This window comes from Spinacia oleracea, chromosome 1, assembly GCF_020520425.1.
Source record: "Spinacia oleracea cultivar Varoflay chromosome 1, BTI_SOV_V1, whole genome shotgun sequence".
Lineage (NCBI taxonomy): Eukaryota > Viridiplantae > Streptophyta > Magnoliopsida > Caryophyllales > Amaranthaceae > Spinacia > Spinacia oleracea.
Window position 1 is genome coordinate 121115009 of NC_079487.1, and position 19081 is coordinate 121134089.

Here is a 19081-nt window from a genome sequence, read left to right on the forward strand (position 1 = left end):
TTTTCATAAAAAGATTACGGGAACAAATAAATGAATAAAAAAAAATGACGGAATTTTTTTTTCACCAGGACGTGACACGTGTCATTTATAATGTCTGTTTTAAAAATAAAATCAGACTTGTTCAAAATCAAATTTGAACTTTTAGTGATTTAAATGACATCAACCTGCAAAATCATTTTGTAATTATACGAATATTTCACTAATAAATGTACTACGGGGTACTTCGAATGATTTGAGAAAAACTCGATTCGTATAAAATTGATCTTAAAGTAACTTGAACAACGTTTTCTACCGTCCCATTCAAATAAAAAATAATGACTCAAACTTGACCTTTCTAAAGTGATCCCATTCAAACTTGACCTACCCCATAATGATTCGACTTGATAGTTATCGGATCAAGTTTGATTTGACATTAGACGAATGACACATTAATCTGAACTTGACCTAAATCCAAAATGAATCAGACTTGAATGTTTTATGACCTAATGACAATCTAACTCAAACTTGACTGGAACCCAAAGTTACTTACCATATACTTATCTCAAACCCTACTCAACGTCAAACAGACTTGAAAATTAACCCAAATCCAGTTGTACTCTAATCGATTCCATCATGAACTCAAAAGGAAAAACAACTGGACATAACTCGCACATAATTTGACCTGACTCAAATTCGAAGTTGACAATATGGTGGGTGGATGTGAACTGACCTAGCACAACATGACTCATCGTGAATCGTGAGAGATGATATGTGTAGAATTTGACCGGCCTATACAACTACCTAAGTTGAACCCGACCTTATATTACCTAAAAGACCACTCTAGTTGTGGGTATCAGAGTAGAGATGAGTATGGGCTGAGCCAGCACGCGGACTGCCTGAGTGTAACGCAAAGTTAGTTCGGCACCACCCAAAGCCCGTTGTTAACACGACATCCATGTCGATGGGTCATAGGATGCGCGTGCTTAAGTATCATTTTAGAAATTTGGTATGTCCAACACGAGCACGACCTGACCCGGCTCGCACGCCGACACAATTATTTTTTAAGCAATTAACCAAAAAATCTTAAAATTAGTAAGGGAGCTCGCTAGGATGCGCCCGACACGGAACGTGGGATGGGTCGCAAATGATCCTCATTTATAGAAGAGAGACACGTATTGACACGGCACGACTTTTCCTTGACCCATTTAAATCACGACGTTAGGGCACGGGACACGAGGACTTACATGGGCACACTACAAAAAATTGTAACATTAACGACGGGAAATCCCGTCGTTAAAGCCCATTAATCGTTGATTAATGACGGGATTTCCTGTCGCGAACCCGTCATAAAAGGGGGCCGTCGTTAATGGAAAATCCCATCGTTAACCCGTCGTAAAAGACATTTCTGACGGTTGTTTCCCGTCTTTGTTTGGTTGTAAGCCCCGTCGCAAAAGGCTTTTGCAACGAAATTTTTGACCCGTCGTAATTAGGTTGTCGTTAAAGATACAAATTTTTGTAGTGACTAGTGACGTACTTTATCGCTGTAATAATTAGTGGGCCAGGAAACTAACATCATTTAGTATATCCTTGACGAAACAAATTAGAGAGTGTTGGTTAATATAATAATATAGTTTACCTAAACATTTAAGCTTATACCAAAAAAAACCGGATTCTGCAAGATAGCTAGGGTACTATCAGAAATCACCACTTTGGGTTGATTTCTTCACAAGCTAAATATCAGCTTGCTGATTAGAAAGAGGGAGAGAGAATAAGGAAACAGAATTTAGCTAAAGCTTTCTTTTTATTGAAATGAATTAAACGAATTACAGCAAGCAACATATATATATATACAAGTGTGATGATGTGGCTCAACCAATAAGATGGCCTTATATGTACACATCAGCTGTTACAAGCTAGGAGAGAATCAGTTACAAGAATGATGTCATTACATGATGCATAACAGAATCCATAACAGAATGAGAAAGTTGTTAGAGCTGTGATGTCATCATGAAGCTTCTAGAATGTTGCATTGCTGTTGTTTGGTTGCCTCGAGCTGTTTAGATGCTTGTGGTGTAGGACTGCAGAGAGCAGAAGGGAAGCAGTAGTAGTAGGTGAGTAAACACCAACACCCCCCCTCAAACTTGGGGTGGGAAGAAAATTTACCATGCCAAGTTTGGAGGATAAAACCCTATGCTGTAGACCAGGAAGGATTTTAGTAAAAATATCAGCTAATTGATTAGAAGTAGGAAGATAACTTAGATGAATTAAGCCCTCAAGAACCTTGTCTCTAGTGAAGTGACAGTCAACTTCGATATGTTTAGTTCTCTCATGGAAAATGGGATTCTTGGCAATATGCAAAGCAGATTGGTTATCACAATGAAGGTGAACTGGTTGTAGATCATGAATACCCAATTCTGTGAGCAATCTAACAATCCAAGTCACTTCACTAGCTGCTTGAGACATAGCCCTGTATTCTGCTTCAGAAGAACTCCTGGAAATTGTAGATTGTTTCTTGGATTTCCAACTGATTGGTGAGTTTCCAAGAAGAAGAATATAACCAGTGACAGATCTTCTGGTGGTAGGGCAAGCAGCCCAATCAGAGTCACAAAATGCTTGTAAAGTGAGCTGTTCAGTAGCCTTTAGGAGAATTCCTTGCCCAGCTGTGTGATTAACATATCTGAGAGTATGAGTGAGGGCATCAAGATGAGAAGTGGTTGGGGCATGCATAAATTGGCTGAGAGACTGAACAGCAAAAGCCAAATCAGGTCTGGTGTGAGTGAGAAAATTAAGTTTGCCAACAAAACACCTGTAAAGATCAGGATTGGGGCATGCTTGACCTTCAGTAGTCAGTTTGAGATTGAGAGGAAAAGGAGTGACAACAGGCTTAGAGATATCAAGTTCACAGTCACTAAGCATTTCCTTTGTGTACTTTCTTTGTGTAAGAATGTAACCTTCAGCAGTGTGAGTAACTTCAATCCCTAGGAAGAAATTTAGGAGACCAAGATCCTTAATACTGAAAGTATGATGTAAATGAGCTTTGAGAGCATCAATGGTGGTTTCATTTGATCCTGTGATAATAATATCATCAACATAGACAGCAACTATGGTGATATCAGAAGAATCATGTTTAATAAATAAGCTGTAGTCATTTTTGCTCTGAGTGTACCCTTGGGATTTCAATTCATCAAGTAGTCTAGCAAACCACTGCCTAGAAGCTTGTTTTAGACCATACAAAGATTTTGTAAGCTTGCAGACATGACCAGTAGGAGCTGAAACACCCTCAGGAACTTTCATATAAACCTCCTCATCTAGATTACCATGTAGAAAAGCATTGTTGATGTCAAGTTGAAACAATTTCCAGTTTCTGCTGGCAGCAAGAGAAATGATGCATCTAATAGTTGACATTTTGACAACAGGAGAAAAAGTTTCATGGTAATCAATGCCATATTTTTGTGTGAAACCCTTAGCTACCAATCTGGCTTTGTATCTTTCAATGGTGCCATCTGCATTCTTTTTAATTCGAAACACCCATTTACAGCCAATAGCTTTCTTGCCCTTGGGAAGCAAAACAAAATCCCAAGTATGATTGTTGTTCAATGCTGTGATTTCCTTTTCCATAGCAACTAACCAATTGGAGTCTGTGGCTGCCTCTTGATAAGAAGTTGGTTCAATGTAATCCATGTGAGCAGCAATAAGGGTCTTCTGTTGCTCAGGGAGGCTATCATATGCAACCAAATTACACCAATGTTTCACAGGTTTTGAACACACAAAATCATTGAGATGAGAGGGTGGTTTTGAAACTCTTGTTGATTTTCTTTGAGGTTGTTCAGGTGGTTCTGTGGGAGAAGAGATAGAAATATGAGATGGAGAATGTTCAGAAGTGTGAGTGAGAGAAGAAGGTGTTGATATTGGTGTTGATATTGGGGATGGTGAAGCAGATGGAGAATGAAGGTTGTCTAGTATAGGAGAAGAGATAGGATTAGAATCTGTAAATGGAGTGGTAATAGGAAGAAAAAATTGGTTAGAATATGCCTGTTTGGGAGAAGAGGAATAATGGAAAGGGAAATGTTTTTCATAGAAAGTTACATCTCTGGAAATGATCAAGCTGTTGGTAGCTAGATTTAGGACTTTATAAGCCTTCTGGTTTGGTGGATAACCTAAGAAAACACATGGTTCTGCTCTCTTGTCAAACTTGGATCTGTGGATCTTAGGTGTGGTTATGTAACATAAGCAACCAAATATTCTCAAGTGAGAAAGATCAGGTTTGGTTTTGTATAGTCTTTCATAAGGAGTGCAGAAGTCAATGCTTTTCAAGGGCATTCGATTTATCAGATATGTTGCAGTAAGAATACAGTGGTTCCAGTGTCTGTCAGGTAGCTTTGATTGAAAAGCTAAAGCTCTAGCAGTTTCTAGAAGGTGTTTGTGCTTTCTTTCCACAACACCATTTTGTTGAGGAGTATAAGAACAACTCTTTTGATGTAGTATGCCTTTGCTAAGGAACAAATCCTTCATTTTTCCTTCAGTAAGATCAAGAGCATTATCTGACCTAATATATTTGACTGATAGTTCAAACTGTGTTGCAACATCAATGAAAAATTGAGACATAATCTTGACTGAATCTGTTTTATTTTTCATGAAATATGTCCAAGTCATTCTGGTGTAATCATCAACAATAGTAAGAAATTGATTACATCCAGAAAAATCTAAAACTGAATATGGCCCCCATACATCAATGTGTAATAGTTCAAAAGGTCTAGTAGACTTAATACAGCTATTTGGGAATGGAAATCTAGTCTGCTTTGCTAGAGGACAAATCTGACAGAAAGATTCAGCTATACAACCCTGTACATTTACACCTTGTAGGTTTTTTATTTTGCCAAATGACATATGTCCTAGTCTTAGGTGCCATAATTTGGCTTCTTGAACTTCAGCTGAACTGGTAGAAGAAAGTGCACATTTAGGAGGTGCTATATTGGATTCTGTCACCAAGAATTCCTCACTTAAACTGTATAGACCTTTCTCCAATTTACCAAGCAGAGTATGCTTGTTCTTGGAATGGTCCTGGATAAGACATTCACCACTTGTAAATGAAACTGAACAGTTTGTATCATGACACAATTTTGATATAGAAATCAGATTGAACTGGAAAGTTGGAACATGAAGAACATCTCTGAGTGTGATTCCTCCACTCAGATTAATGATACCTTTATGTTTCACTTGGAGTTCAGTACCATCAGGTATAGTTATTGAATGTTTACCATCAATCACAGGTTCAAAAGATTTGAATAAAGACAAATCAGAACACATGTGATCACTGGCTCCACTGTCTAAAATCCAATTTCTATTAAATTTAGACATGAGACAGAATGTACCTTGAGGTTGATAGGTAGTTGCTAGACCAAGAGAGTGAGAGCTAGAATTCTCTGCTTGACTAGCAACTTGTTGAGTATGCAAGCATTGCATCAGCTGAGTGTACTGATCTTCAGTGAAAGTAGCATGAACTACTCCTGATCCTTCATCTGTCTTGTTTGCTGTTGGAATGTACTCATCTAACTGAGCTGCTGCTGCTATTCTTTTTCCTTTTCCCTTGAAATCTTTAGGATACCCATGTAACTTCCAACACTTGTCAATTGTGTGATTTTTCATCTTGCAATGTTCACAATATAGGTTGTTTCTGTTGGTGAAATTTTTGTATTGATTTCCAGTTCCTGTATTCTGAGAATTAGGGTTGTTGTTGTATGGTCCTTTGTAAGGTTTATTGTCAAATCTCCTAGCATTAAATGCAGTGGACTCTGTGTGTGACTGATGTTTGTGATTGTGTATTTCTTTCTGCTGTTCTTCTTGAAGGAGCAGTCCATATGCCTTTGAAATTGTAGGTAAAGGACTCATCATAAGTATAGTGCTCTTAGGATGCTCATATTTGTCATTCAGCTTCATTAAAAACTGAATTAGCCTTTGATTCTGCTGTGTTTTGAGCAACTGTTGTGTGAGTGTGCAGCTACATCCAGTGCAAACACAAACAGGTAATGGCTCTAGTCCATCTAGCTGATCCCATAGCATTTTGATCTTTGTGAAGAAACTAGCTACTTCTTCTTCATCTCCTTGTGTTAACTCACTCAATTGTTGTTGAACTGAGAACAGTTGAGGACCAGATTCCCTGCAATATCTATCTTCCAACTCAAGCCAAATTGCTCTTGCAGTTTTGAGATAAAGAACACTCCTAGCAATCTTTGGCTCAAGAGAAGCTAGCATCCAAGAGATTACTAGATCATTACACCTGATCCATATTCTGTAATTTGCAGAATTTGGTGCTGGCTGATTCAAACTGCCATCAACAAAACACAATTTATTTCTGGCTGAAAGTGCAATCATCATTGACCTTCTCCAATCACTGAAACATTTTCCTTCAAATTCAATGCTCACTAATTTTGTGGCATTCAAATCACTATTGCTTAGATAATAAGCAGAGTTAGGATTCTGAGAAGGTTCTTGCTGATCTGCAGGCATTTTGCTAACAGAAACACACAATCTCTTCGAAGAATTTTGATCAGAAAAATTTATGATCAATTGATCAAACTATGAACAAAGCTAGGAGGAATTTGCAGCAGGATCATACGATCATCTGCTCTGATACCATATCAGAAATCACCACTTTGGGTTGATTTCTTCACAAGCTAAATATCAGCTTGCTGATTAGAAAGAGGGAGAGAGAATAAGGAAACAGAATTTAGCTAAAGCTTTCTTTTTATTGAAATGAATTAAACGAATTACAGCAAGCAACATATATATATATACAAGTGTGATGATGTGGCTCAACCAATAAGATGGCCTTATATGTACACATCAGCTGTTACAAGCTAGGAGAGAATCAGTTACAAGAATGATGTCATTACATGATGCATAACAGAATCCATAACAGAATGAGAAAGTTGTTAGAGCTGTGATGTCATCATGAAGCTTCTAGAATGTTGCATTGCTGTTGTTTGGTTGCCTCGAGCTGTTTAGATGCTTGTGGTGTAGGACTGCAGAGAGCAGAAGGGAAGCAGTAGTAGTAGGTGAGTAAACACCAACAGGTACCAATTATCTCGAGCCTTTAATTTTGCTCCACACCTCCTTTAAAGGCTCCTAATTAACATTATATTTCGAAAACACTAGTGAGAATTTTGCATGGTACATGATACTGTAGGAGTGGCTAGCTTGCCGCTCTTATGCCAAAAAAAAAGACAAAAAAAAAAAAAAAACACACACACACAATTTGAAAACGAGTAATCAGTAAATTGTTCGAAGGAAGAAAAGTAGAAAAACACAAGTAATCAGTAATCAATATACGTACGGGTATATGTTATCTTAAAAAAAATAGTGATACGTAGAATGAACTTTAGCAAGTCTAGAAGGGCAAATCAAAGGACATGCTTTATATTATATTGTATACAAAAAAAGCTTAACGTAGATAAGAGGCCTTTAATCATTTAGTCGGTTGACCAATTACTATATGTATGCATATTTGAATAAATAGTAAATTAATCCATGGAAATTTATAATTTGAGACACACATGCAGTCCTAGATTGATTACTATCCATATTCAATAGCAAAAATGATTTTTTTTTTTTTTTTTTATAGTTTTACAATATATTTGGGGTTTCTTGGCTGTTAAGAAAATTGTATTAAGAGTTCCCCTCGTAAATAAATATACGAAAATGGCCAAGTTGTTGTAGATAGTTCCACATTTATGCCATTGAAAGCATAATATGCATGTGTATTTGACTTCGATTAAGAAGTAGACGTACAAACCAAATGTTTGGTAAGCGATAATAATAGTACGGAGTAATAAGTTATGTTTATTTTTTTTTTTGTAAAAAAAAAATGTAATGAGTTATGCTTAATTTAAAAGAGAGATACTCCCTCCGTATTTATTTAAGAGATACATTTGGTCGGGCACGGGTATTAAGAAAAGAATTGAATGAAATAAAGTAATAAAACAAGTGGGGTTGGGTAGTATTTTAATAAGTAAAACAAGTGGGGACCATGTCATTTTAGGGGATTGTGGGTGGGGATGGGGTGTAGATAGATTATTTAATTAGATGGTGGGGTTGATAAGTTACTAAAAATGGCAAGTGTATCTCTTAAATAAATACGGCGGAAAATGCAAGTGTATCCCTTAAATAAATACAGAAGGAGTACCTTAGAACATAATGTTCATGATAAAATTCTACATTACTATGATACTATCCACTAGGTATGTGCTTTTCTTAATAAAATCTCCCAAATAATATATACTTGTACGTACTTGTTCTAATTTTTTTTTGACATAAAGTACGTACTTGGTCTACTCCCTCCGTCCCAGAATACTCGCAACGGTTTGACCGGACACGCTTGCCAATGCACAACTTTGACCATCAATATTTTCAATTATATAGTATAAAAACTTATAAAATATTAATATTTTGAAAATATATATTAAGATGAAGCCAACAATATATTATGTGCTAATACTTAGTTTCATATACTATAAATAAAGTAGGGTCAAAGTGAATTATGTGAATAGTGCAAAAAGTCAAACCGTTGCGAGTATTCCGGGACGGAGGGAGTATAATGGTAAAGAAAAACTTTGAAACTATTGCTGGATCGAACTTGTAGACTTGTACTACACTACTACTCCGTATATGATAGTCATAGTATTTATACAAACTTTTAAGAAAGACGGTCTAACTGTTAGACCACTTTTATGCATGCACTTCAACTAATTAGTTAACCACTGAAATCAATTAGTTAAGTTTGAAATTCAATTAGTTAAGCAACGAAATCAATTAGTTATGTCACTGAAACTATTAGTAAGCACTGAACCAATTAGTTAAACAATGAAACTGATTAGTTAAGCAATGAGATCAATTGGTTAAGATTTTATGAGTTTTAGTTACTAATAAGTTTGTTCGAAAATAATAACTATTCGACTCTTAACTTTAACTATTTCTCTTTATACCTTAACTATTTTGTTATTCAATTAGTTATGATTTTATTAAATACAGTTATGTTTTACACTAGTTTAGTTAGTATAAAAAAAGTGGTCTAACTGTTAGACGGTCTTACACAAAAGCTTTTGTAGTATTTATACGAGGTGCTCCGTATGACTTTTTCTTTTCGCTGAAAGTTGCTCTCTCAAATTATACGGAGTAAGAATTTGTAGAAATCGTATCAACTTATTAGAACATACGTAGTATGATCTGTATCGTACTGCAGTTGTGAACGAATTTAGGTATAATATTCTCTTAACTTGTACTCTGTATGAAGTTATAACTTAATTATTTATATCTCTTCAAATAATACTTCGTAGACTATTCCAAAAGGGACAAGCTAAAATAATGGAGGTAGTAATATTTTACATGATAACGTTATTAGTAAAAGAAATATAGTCAAAGTTCGTATATAAATCTGAATAGTTTAAAATTAAAATTGTTGCAAATTAGTCAGAAAAGGAGAAGCATAATCAAATGGTTGGGTGACGATAAAGGTCGTAAATTGCAACAATTAAAGTCGGAGTTTAATTGGTCCATATAGGCGCCACGTAGGTTGTGCGTCATTAGAATATTTTTACTATCAATGCAATATTTTTTTACTGTGAAAACATGTAAATAAGGTAGTCGATATTAAGGGTGAAAGTTCGGTTTTCAGTTTGGATTAAGGCCCAAACTGAATCCAAACCGAACTAATTCGGTTTTCATTTTTTGAAACCGAATCCAAACCAAATAATCTTTTAATCCAAACCAAACCGTGTTTTTAATTTTCAGTCCAATCCAAACCATAAAACCGAACTTTCATGGGTCTTTCATCTGGGCCTGTTTTTGGGCCTAAATTATACTTGTTTTTAGCCAATTTTCGGGCCCTTATTATACTTTTTAGCCAAGTTCGGTTTATTCGGTTTTAGTTCGGTTTATTCGGTTTCAGACTTTTCAATCCAATCCAAACCATAAAACCAATTTTTTTAAAAATCTCAGTCCAAACCGAACTGAATAGAAAAAATCTGAACCGAATTTCTTATTCGGTTCGGTTTGGTTTTCGGTTTTTTGCTACCAAACTTTCACCCCTAGTCGATACGAAGAAGGAAACAAATTAGAATATTAAGATTTTCCTACATTTTTTTGTAACATGTATAATTAATAGGTTATACTTCGTATAAGTTAAATATTTTAGCTTCCAATTTAAATCATGACACATAAGCATGTCATGTCATCATTGTGACATGGCTTAAAGGTAACATGCTGCGACCTTTATTATTTTCGTAGATGGTTTTCCTATTTCAACAAAACAAATGAAAAATACAAAAATGAAATGAAGTGGATAATATAATGAATGTAGATGTACAAAAATAGTGAAAGGCTTGAAACTTTGCTTTTGGAAAATGAGTAGTTTAACAATAATTTCCTGTTCCAATAGAAAACAGCTAACCATGTAAAAACAGGCTGAAAGGGATGTCAAGTCAAGGCAAACCATAATAGCCAAAACGGTCTAAACCAGAATTAACTGAACCTGCGATTTCACACGCCCATACTGCACGTGCCATGACACTGCGGCGGCCTACTGTCCCTTTTTGTAACTACTGATACTGATTTCACACTTAAGACTTAACTAACGGCTACAACAGTCTACACACTTGTCTGTTCAGTCCTGTTATGACTACCTAAGAACGTAAAAGTACTCCAGCAAAATAGTCGATTTGTTTGTTATGGAGTTCAAAATTATACTATATTTGGCTAACTAAACGACTCAAACTCAAACTCAATACCCATAAGTCATAATCGATGCTCGTAAAATTATTTATACGATATACGGAGTACTCTGTGTATCATTTGAATTTATCAACGGGATGACAAAGAGAAGGAAGTTTTCAACACAACTTGTCCAAACAAATTAAATACAATATTAATATTTATATGTTAATGTGCGTATTGTTGCAATATATTTTACCTTGTCAAGCTCGAAGCTTGCCCCAAACTCGAATAATTCTTATCAAACCAAGCTCGATAAGGATTTTTAAAATCGAGGTGAGTTCGAGCTCGAGCACGAGTTTGTACTCTGTAAATAAAACCAAATCAAGCCAAGGCGTGTTAAAACTTGGCTAGCAAGGTTCCCTATTGTGGATATATTTTTGGTATTTTAGGGTGATTAGGAAACATGTGATTGTTTCCTAAACCAAGGAATATTGTTACCAAGTTTGTTGTCATTAGGTTTGCCGTGTCTGCCTTAAGCTCCAAGCCCATGAGCTTAGTATATAATGTAATACGTTTCCGCTTCATTAATCAAGTCAATTGACACAATTCTCTGAAATTTATCATGGTATCACAGCCAATGGTTAATTGATCCTCAAATTTTTTTTTCTTCTTTTCAGCGCTCCCTCAGCAGCTCCTCTACCATTGCAGCCTCTCTTGGCGCATCGTACATCAGCGCAGGGCAGCAGCAACAATGGTTTGCTCAATCGAGTTTCAGTTCTCAACAATTTGGTCAGTTTCCTATATAATCTGTTTCCATGGAGGATTCCGGTAACAATGGTAGAACTAAAATCCAGTTAATTCATGATGCTTCTTCTATTTATTATTTGCATCCTTCAGAAGGACCTAATAATTCTCTGTCTAAATATCTGTTAAAAGAGAATAATTATGATATATGAGAGAAAGCAATTGTGAATGCTTTGGAAGGCAAAAACAAATATGATTTTATTAATGGTGATGTTGCTAAACCTACGGATGAAAAGAGTGCTGAATTTGTGGCTTGGAAGGCAAATAATTCAACTATTTGCTCTTGGATATTTAACTCTGTTGATGAATCTATTCAGCCTAGTGTTGTATCTCATAAAATTGCCAAGGATATGTGGTCTGATTTAAAGGACCGCTATTGTGTTTCAAATGGTCCTCGTGTAAATCAATTAAAATCTGAGTACAACCTACTTCGTCAAAAAGACCTCTCTGTTGTATCATATTATAACAAATTTGTGGCTTTATGGGATGAGTTATACGGCAAAGAAGACCTGACTTGCGGCTGCACATGTACGGCTGCCTCTAATATTCGTGCTCGTGTGGAGCGCGACAAGACCCATGATTTTGTTTTAGGCCTTGATGATGAACAATACAAGGGCTTACGTACTCAGATTCTTAGCATGGATCCTTTTCCCACCTTGAACAAGACGTTTTCTTTAGCATCTCAAGAAGAACGTCATAGCAATATTATTCGAGACCGTGATGACAAATCTGAAATCGTCAGTTTTGCTGTGCAATCTGCCTCCATCCCACAGCCAAGCAATGCTTCAAATTCAGCCCCTGTACACTCTCAATCCACCCCACCAACGTGCAGCCATTGTGGTAAATTCGGACACAATTATGAACGTTGTTATCAGCGTATCGGTTTCCCTCCAAGCACACGCGGTCGCGGAGGCCGTGGTGGTAGGGGTGGCCGTGGCAGAGGGGGATCATCAGGTGGTCGGGGCCATAACACGTCCTCACCAGCATCTGCTAATGCTGCCCAGCAGAATTCTGATGCTGCACACACAGGCAGTACATATGCAGGAACTCCGGCCTTCACTGATGATCAGATTCAGCGTTTGCTAACTCTTCTTGAGTCGACTTCAGCATCAGAAAAATTGTTTGGTAAGAACCCTGGTTGTCAGTGGCTTCTTGACAGTGGTGCTTCTCACCACATGACAGGAACGTTGGAACATATTTTTGATGTCTCTGATATGCCTCATAGCCCTGTTAGTTTACCAGATGGAGTTCAAACAGCTGCAGTTTCTCAAGGAAGTGTGAAAATGGGAAATGGATTAATACTCCGGAACGTGCTATACGTTCCTAATCTTAAATGCAATTTAATTTCAGTTGGCCAGCTTATCCTTGACTCACATTGCCTTGTAACTTTTACTGATCGATTGTGTATTATGCAGGACCACACAACGAGGACGGCGATTGGACTCGGTGAGCTAAGGAATGGGGTGTATGTTTTCTGTGCAATGGACTAGCCTATTTCGACTCATGCTACAACAACGGACTTGGCTCTTCTTTTGCATCGTCGCCTCGGTCATCCATCAAGTCAGCATTTATCATATGTCAGTAGTGCTAGTAGTAATAGCAAAATAAAGAAAGAGCTAGACTCTTGTGATGTGTGTTTACGTGCTAAACAAACTCGTACCGTTTTTCCCTTAAGTGAGAATAAAGCAGATGATTTGTTTGAATTAATTCATTGTGATTTATGGGGTCCTTATACAAAATCTTCATCTTCTAGTGCACATTATTTTTTAACTATTGTTGACGACCACTCCCGTGCTGTTTGGGTATACTTACTTAAAGAGAAAAGTGAAGTACCTGGTTGTTTGCGTAATTTTTGTGCAATGGTTAAAACTCAGTATGACAAGAATGTAAAAGTTATACGATCTGATAATGGCACAGAATTTACAACAACACCTTTACAACATATTTACGGTGACATGGGAATTTTATTTCAATCTTCTTGTGTTGGTACTCCACAACAAAATGGACGAGTAGAACGAAAACACAGAAATATATTGGAAGTAGCTCGGGCCTTGAGGTTTCAGGCGTCTCTCCCTCTTCGTTTTTGGAGTGAATGTGTCCAAGCTGCTGTACACTTGATTAATAGAACTCCTACTAAATTGCTGGTAGGTAAGTCACCATATGAAATTTTGTTTGGCAAGGCTCCGAATATGGATTTGTTAAAAGTGTTCGGATGTTTGTGCTATGCCCATAACAAGCCACGACAAAAGGATAAGTTCGGACCTCGCAGCCGTAAGTGTGTGTTTTTGGGGTACCCTTTTGGGAAGAAAGGGTGGAGAGTATTTGATCTAGAAACACAACAGATTTTTGTGTCAAGGGATGTTCGTTTTATGGAGGATGTGTTTCCTTTTGCTACAAATTCACAAACTGACCAGCCACCACTTTCTTGTGATATGGAGTATGCAGATTTGGAGTTTGGTATTTTTTATCATCCCGAGTACACAACACCAGTACCAGCTACAATTACCTCACCCTCTGACGACGACAGGGGGAGTCTGTCACACTCTACTCCTCCTGCCCAGCCACCTGATTCTGCTCCTATTGTGTACTCAAGGCGAACTCGTACAAAACAACCTGCAAATAACACGAGACAGCAGGGGCAACAACCTGGTACATCCCCAATGCCAAGTGTGCGTCTCTTAAATGACGAGACCGTATTAGCTGAGTCTCCTTCTTCTTTTGCGACCCCTAGTTCTCCTCGAGAGCCCGAGGCATCGACCCTATTAATGATGCTCCAGCACCACGACAGCGCCGCCCTCCATCGTGGCATACAGACTACATTTGTCACTCGGCTCGTCATACACACCCCATCTCCTCTGCATCCGATCCATCGTCAGCCTCAGGTACGCGGTTCCCTATAGCATATTATGTGACATATGATAAGTTTAATGTTAATCATATAAACTTTGTTGCTGCTTTAAGTGCTAACAAAGAGCCCAGGTCCTATAAGGAAGCTTCACAACATGAACGATGGCGGAAAGCCATGCGGGATGAGATAGACGCTCTTGAAAGAAATCAGACTTGGGAGATAACTGACTTGCCTCCCGGCAAGAAACCAATTGGGTGTCAATGGGTATTCAAAATTAAACTGAAATCTGATGGGACAGTTGAACGTGATAAGGCAAGATTAATTGTTCTTGGTAATCACCAGACTGAAGGCGAAGATTACACAGAAACATTTGCTCCGGTTGCAAAGATGGTCACAGTTCGTACTTTTCTTGCAGTTGCTGTAGCAAGGAATTGGGAAGTACATCAATTAGATGTAAATAATGCCTTCCTCCACGGTGACTTGAACGAGGAGGTGTATATGCGCCTACCACCGGGTTTTTCTGGAGCATCTCCCGGTAAGGTATGTCACCTTCGTAAGTCTCTTTATGGCCTACGACAGTCTCCTCGTAATTGGTTCGCCAAACTTACCTCCTCCCTTCGTAAGTATGGTTTCCAACAATCTCATGCTGATCATACACTTTTCACTTACAGAAAAGGGGACGATATTTTGTCTGTTTTGGTGTATGTCGATGATATTTTGGTTGCAGGGAATAATCCGACTCTATGTACGTCTTTCAAACGGTACCTGGATGATTGTTTTCGCCTTAAGGATCTAGGCCCATTGAAATATTTTCTTGGTATTGAGTGTGCAAGATCGTCGGAAGGTATGTTCATAAACCAACGTAAATATGCGTTGGATATTTTGGAGGAAGCTGGCCTTCTTGCTTGCAAACCTGTTGAAACACCATTGCCCCAGAATCATCAATTGGCACTATCCACTAGCCCTTTGTTCAAAGATCCAGCTCAGTACAGACGGCTAGTTGGGCGCTTAATCTATCTCACGATCACACGACCCGACTTATCCTATGCGGTTCACATTTTGTCCCAATTTATGCAATGTCCGAGACAAGATCATTTTGACGCTGCAATTCGGGTTTTACGATACATAAAAGGACATCCAGGTCAGGGCTTAATGTTACGTGCAGATTGTAATTTGCAACTGTATGCGTATTGTGATTCCGATTGGGCTAGTTGTCCAATCTCCCGCCGATCAGTTAGTGGATATTTTGTGATGTTGGGGCAGTCACCAATCTCCTGGAAGACTAAGAAGCAGAGCACGGTATCTCGTTCTTCAGCTGAAGCCGAATATCGAGCCATGGCGCATGCTTGTGCTGAAGTTAAGTGGTTACGAGTGTTGTTGTCTTCTCTTGGAGTTCACCACCGTCAACCAATTCGACTGTCCTGTGACAACCAGGCAGCTATTCATATCGCGTCCAACCCGGTCTTTCATGAACGCTCAAAACATATAGACATTGATTGTCATTTTGTGCGTGAGTTACTACTTCGTGGTGTGATTTCTATGGCACACATTGGCACTAAATTCCAGTTGGCAGATTTATTTACCAAAGCACTTGGTGTTCCGGCTTTCTCATTTCTACTGTCCAAGTTGGGCGTCAGTGATCTTTACGCTCCAACTTGAGGGGGAGTATTGTGGATATATTTTTGGTATTTTAGGGTGATTAGGAAACATGTGATTGTTTCCTAAACCAAGTTATATTGTTACCAAGTTTGTTGTCATTAGGTTTGCCGTGTCTGCCTTAAGCTCCAAGCCCATGAGCTTAGTATATAATGTAATACGTTTCCGCTTCATTAATCAAGTCAATTGACACAATTCTCTGAAATTTATCATTCCCCAACTATATTTTACATTGTATTGGTTTAGTTAAAATATTTTCCTCCTATGTAAAAAAAACAAAAAACAAAATCCTCTAGTCTAGTGTTAAAGAGAAAATAAAAGAGAGGCATTACAAGATTAGACAACTATAATTTTATCAATAAGATATAGAATTACACTTGACAGAAAGCGTAAAACATAAAAAATTGCTTCCATCATTGAAATGGGAAGATGTAAAATTGTAAACTAAGCTTGTGTTTTGACATTCAAAACAAACAACCAAATCATGGGAAATCAACAAGGCCCAAGTGAGATAGATCATACTTAAAATAATTCATTGTGAGACACTACTATTAAGTGACTCCTAAAAAGAAATACAAACCATCCGCGTCTTACAATAAATTATTGCAAGTTTAGCCTCATACAAGATGTATGTTGCGAACAAAAAACATCGAAAATTTTGGATGAAGAAAAGATGTACAAAATCTATCTTATACCTTCTCACCTAGAGCTATTTACACCCAAGATGACTTTCTTTGTTGCTCATATTAAATCCAACAAATGAAATACACACAACTATAGCTCTAGATATACCGGGGTACAAGATATAACCAGTACTCGAAAATGAATATGAACCCCCTAAAATCCTAGAAGTAATAAAGTAAACATGGGATGAGATTTGGCATAATGATATTGAGTAGAAAAAGCTGGAGTAAATAGGAAAGTCGCATTTGTGTTTTTGCATGCTTTTGGCTTTTGGTGTCTTTGTCCAAACATATGTCCCATGAATCCCTAAAAGCAATCTGCCCAAATATACCAAAAGCAAAAAAAAGAGCAAATAGTGGCTACTTCTCTATTCCATATAAGGGGACAAACCACCCCACAACCCATTTCTTCATTCTATACTCTCTAAATAAATCAACTCCACTTAACAAAACCTCTGCATTCAACTCTTCTTTCTCCTTCACTTACTCTAATCTAATCAATTTGGAAGGAAAAAATGGAGCAATGTAGCCCTTTTGGCTGGGTTTACTACAATGAAGACGAGGTAATCAGCGAAAATCTCATCATTTTTTGTTCTTGGGTTTTTTTGGAGGGAAAATTCGAGCAGATATTATTATTATTGCAAATCAATTTCCGCCAAAGAAGTAATATATTGGGGAATTGGTGAAATGTTGTTTTTTTTACTTGTCAAATCAACTAATCAAGTGTTTTTTTTTGCTTTTGCCCATTTTTAGTACTAGAAAACTTACCTTAAATTTTACTGAATTGTTGTTTTTGTTTGTTGACAGGGAATGATGGGTGAGATGAGACAGTACATTTTGCAATCAAGGATGGAGTTAGAGGCAACAGTTATAGCTGCTCAAGAAGAAATCATGAAAAAAGAAGAGGAATTGATGCACATGAAAGATCTCTTGATGATGACTATTAAGGAAAGAGATGAAGCTCAATCAAAATCCCAAAAGCTAATGCTTGAAAAGCTGCTGCTACAACAGCAACTGCAGCAGCAGCAGCGACAGCCGCAACTGCAACCACATCAGGAAAGCCTGCAGCATCAGCAGCAGCAGCAGCAACAGCAGCAAAAATCTGCTGCTGCTGCGGCGGCTTCTTTGTCTAATACTAACACAACAACTAACTGTTTTTCCTCATCATCTTCTGAGTGTGAGGAGAGCAGCATAATCTCTTCCCCACACGGTGGTGGTACTAACTCCCCTGCCTTAACACAACCACAACAACAACCAGCATTACCACCACAAATAGCAGCAACACTAGCCAGCAATCGCCGCCCATTACCAGAAAAAGGGAAGCTCTTAAAGGCAGTCATGGAGGCAGGGCCATTACTCCAAACACTCCTATTAGCGGGCCCGCTTCCTCAATGGCAACACCCACCTCCTAGACTTGACTCCATTGAAATTCCACCAGTCACCATTACCAACTCTAACTCCCCTACAAAAAGGGGGTTAGATCATTTTGATTACTCAATGATTCCCTCCCCTAAGTACCAAAGAGTTGTTTAGTATTGACTTTTACTGCTATTAGTAGTTAGATTAGTACTATTTTTAGTGAGATGCTTGTCAAAGTTTGATGTTAGTTTTTAGCAAAAAAAAAAATACCCATCCTTTTTTTTTTTTTTTCCCTTTCCACACTAGTGAACATGTAAAGAGAGACTAGTGTCGGAGATGGATGGTTAATTTACTTAATTACCCTTTTACTTTACCATCCTATCATTTAGTTGGGTTGGTTTAGGTTCTTGTAAAATATAGTTTGTCTTAGACAAATTAGGAGAAACATGTCCTAACTTCTCCCTTGAAAGGGAAAGAAAGGGAGAAAAAATGATACAAAATATCATCAAGTCTAACCACCACTTATATTGTTGTGTGGTGGTGGTGACTTTTACCTCTTTTTTTTCTTCTTAATTTTCTTAATTTTTTTTCCTAATTTTGGTAATGTAATGTAATATGCTTGATACTCCCATTCAAAGGAGATATGGGAGGGGGGCCATCTTGGATTTATGAACAAGATTTGGCTTTTGGCTTTTTTTTCCTTCTTCACTAATTTTTAATTAGTGTGTATGTTTTTATATGTATGTATCATTATGTCAAACACATGGTGATGTACATGATGATTTGGGGGTTGTAATGAGAAGAATCATCAAAGAAGATTTTTACCTAATTATATAATACTAAGGTTGTTTTTGCTTTATTTATTGATTTTGGATATTTGGTCTTTGCTTTTTTGTGCAATGTAATGATGCTTTTTTAAAGTTAACTCTTAATAATGATTATATTTGTTAAAAAATGAGACTGACCAACATCAATCATGAATATGCCTCCAATACCCTGGTGATCCCCTTTAGCTAGCCATGAAGCATAACTACCATTATCTCAA

At 37.5% G+C, this 19081-nt stretch overlaps 1 protein-coding gene across 1 annotated transcript; it reads left to right on the forward strand.

Annotated features, from left to right (window-relative positions):
* The first annotated feature begins 17020 nt into the window (after positions 1 to 17020).
* Positions 17021 to 18875, forward strand: LOC110775231 (uncharacterized). Its single transcript, XM_021979832.2, has 2 exons — positions 17021 to 17240; positions 17485 to 18875. The coding sequence occupies exons 1-2, from the start codon at positions 17193 to 17195 to the stop codon at positions 18208 to 18210; spliced, it is 774 nt and encodes a 257-aa protein (XP_021835524.1). The 5' UTR covers positions 17021 to 17192; the 3' UTR covers positions 18211 to 18875.
* Positions 18876 to 19081: the final 206 nt, after the last annotated feature.

Bases quoted from the DNA above. Each gene is read 5' to 3' on its own strand.
- LOC110775231 (XM_021979832.2), top strand. From the start codon at position 17,193: ATGGAGCAATGTAGCCCTTTTGGCTGGGTTTACTACAATGAAGACGAG. The intron at 17,241-17,484 runs GTAATCAGCGAA...GTTTGTTGACAG, and splicing joins TTTACTACAATGAAGACGAG to GGAATGATGGGTGAGATGAG.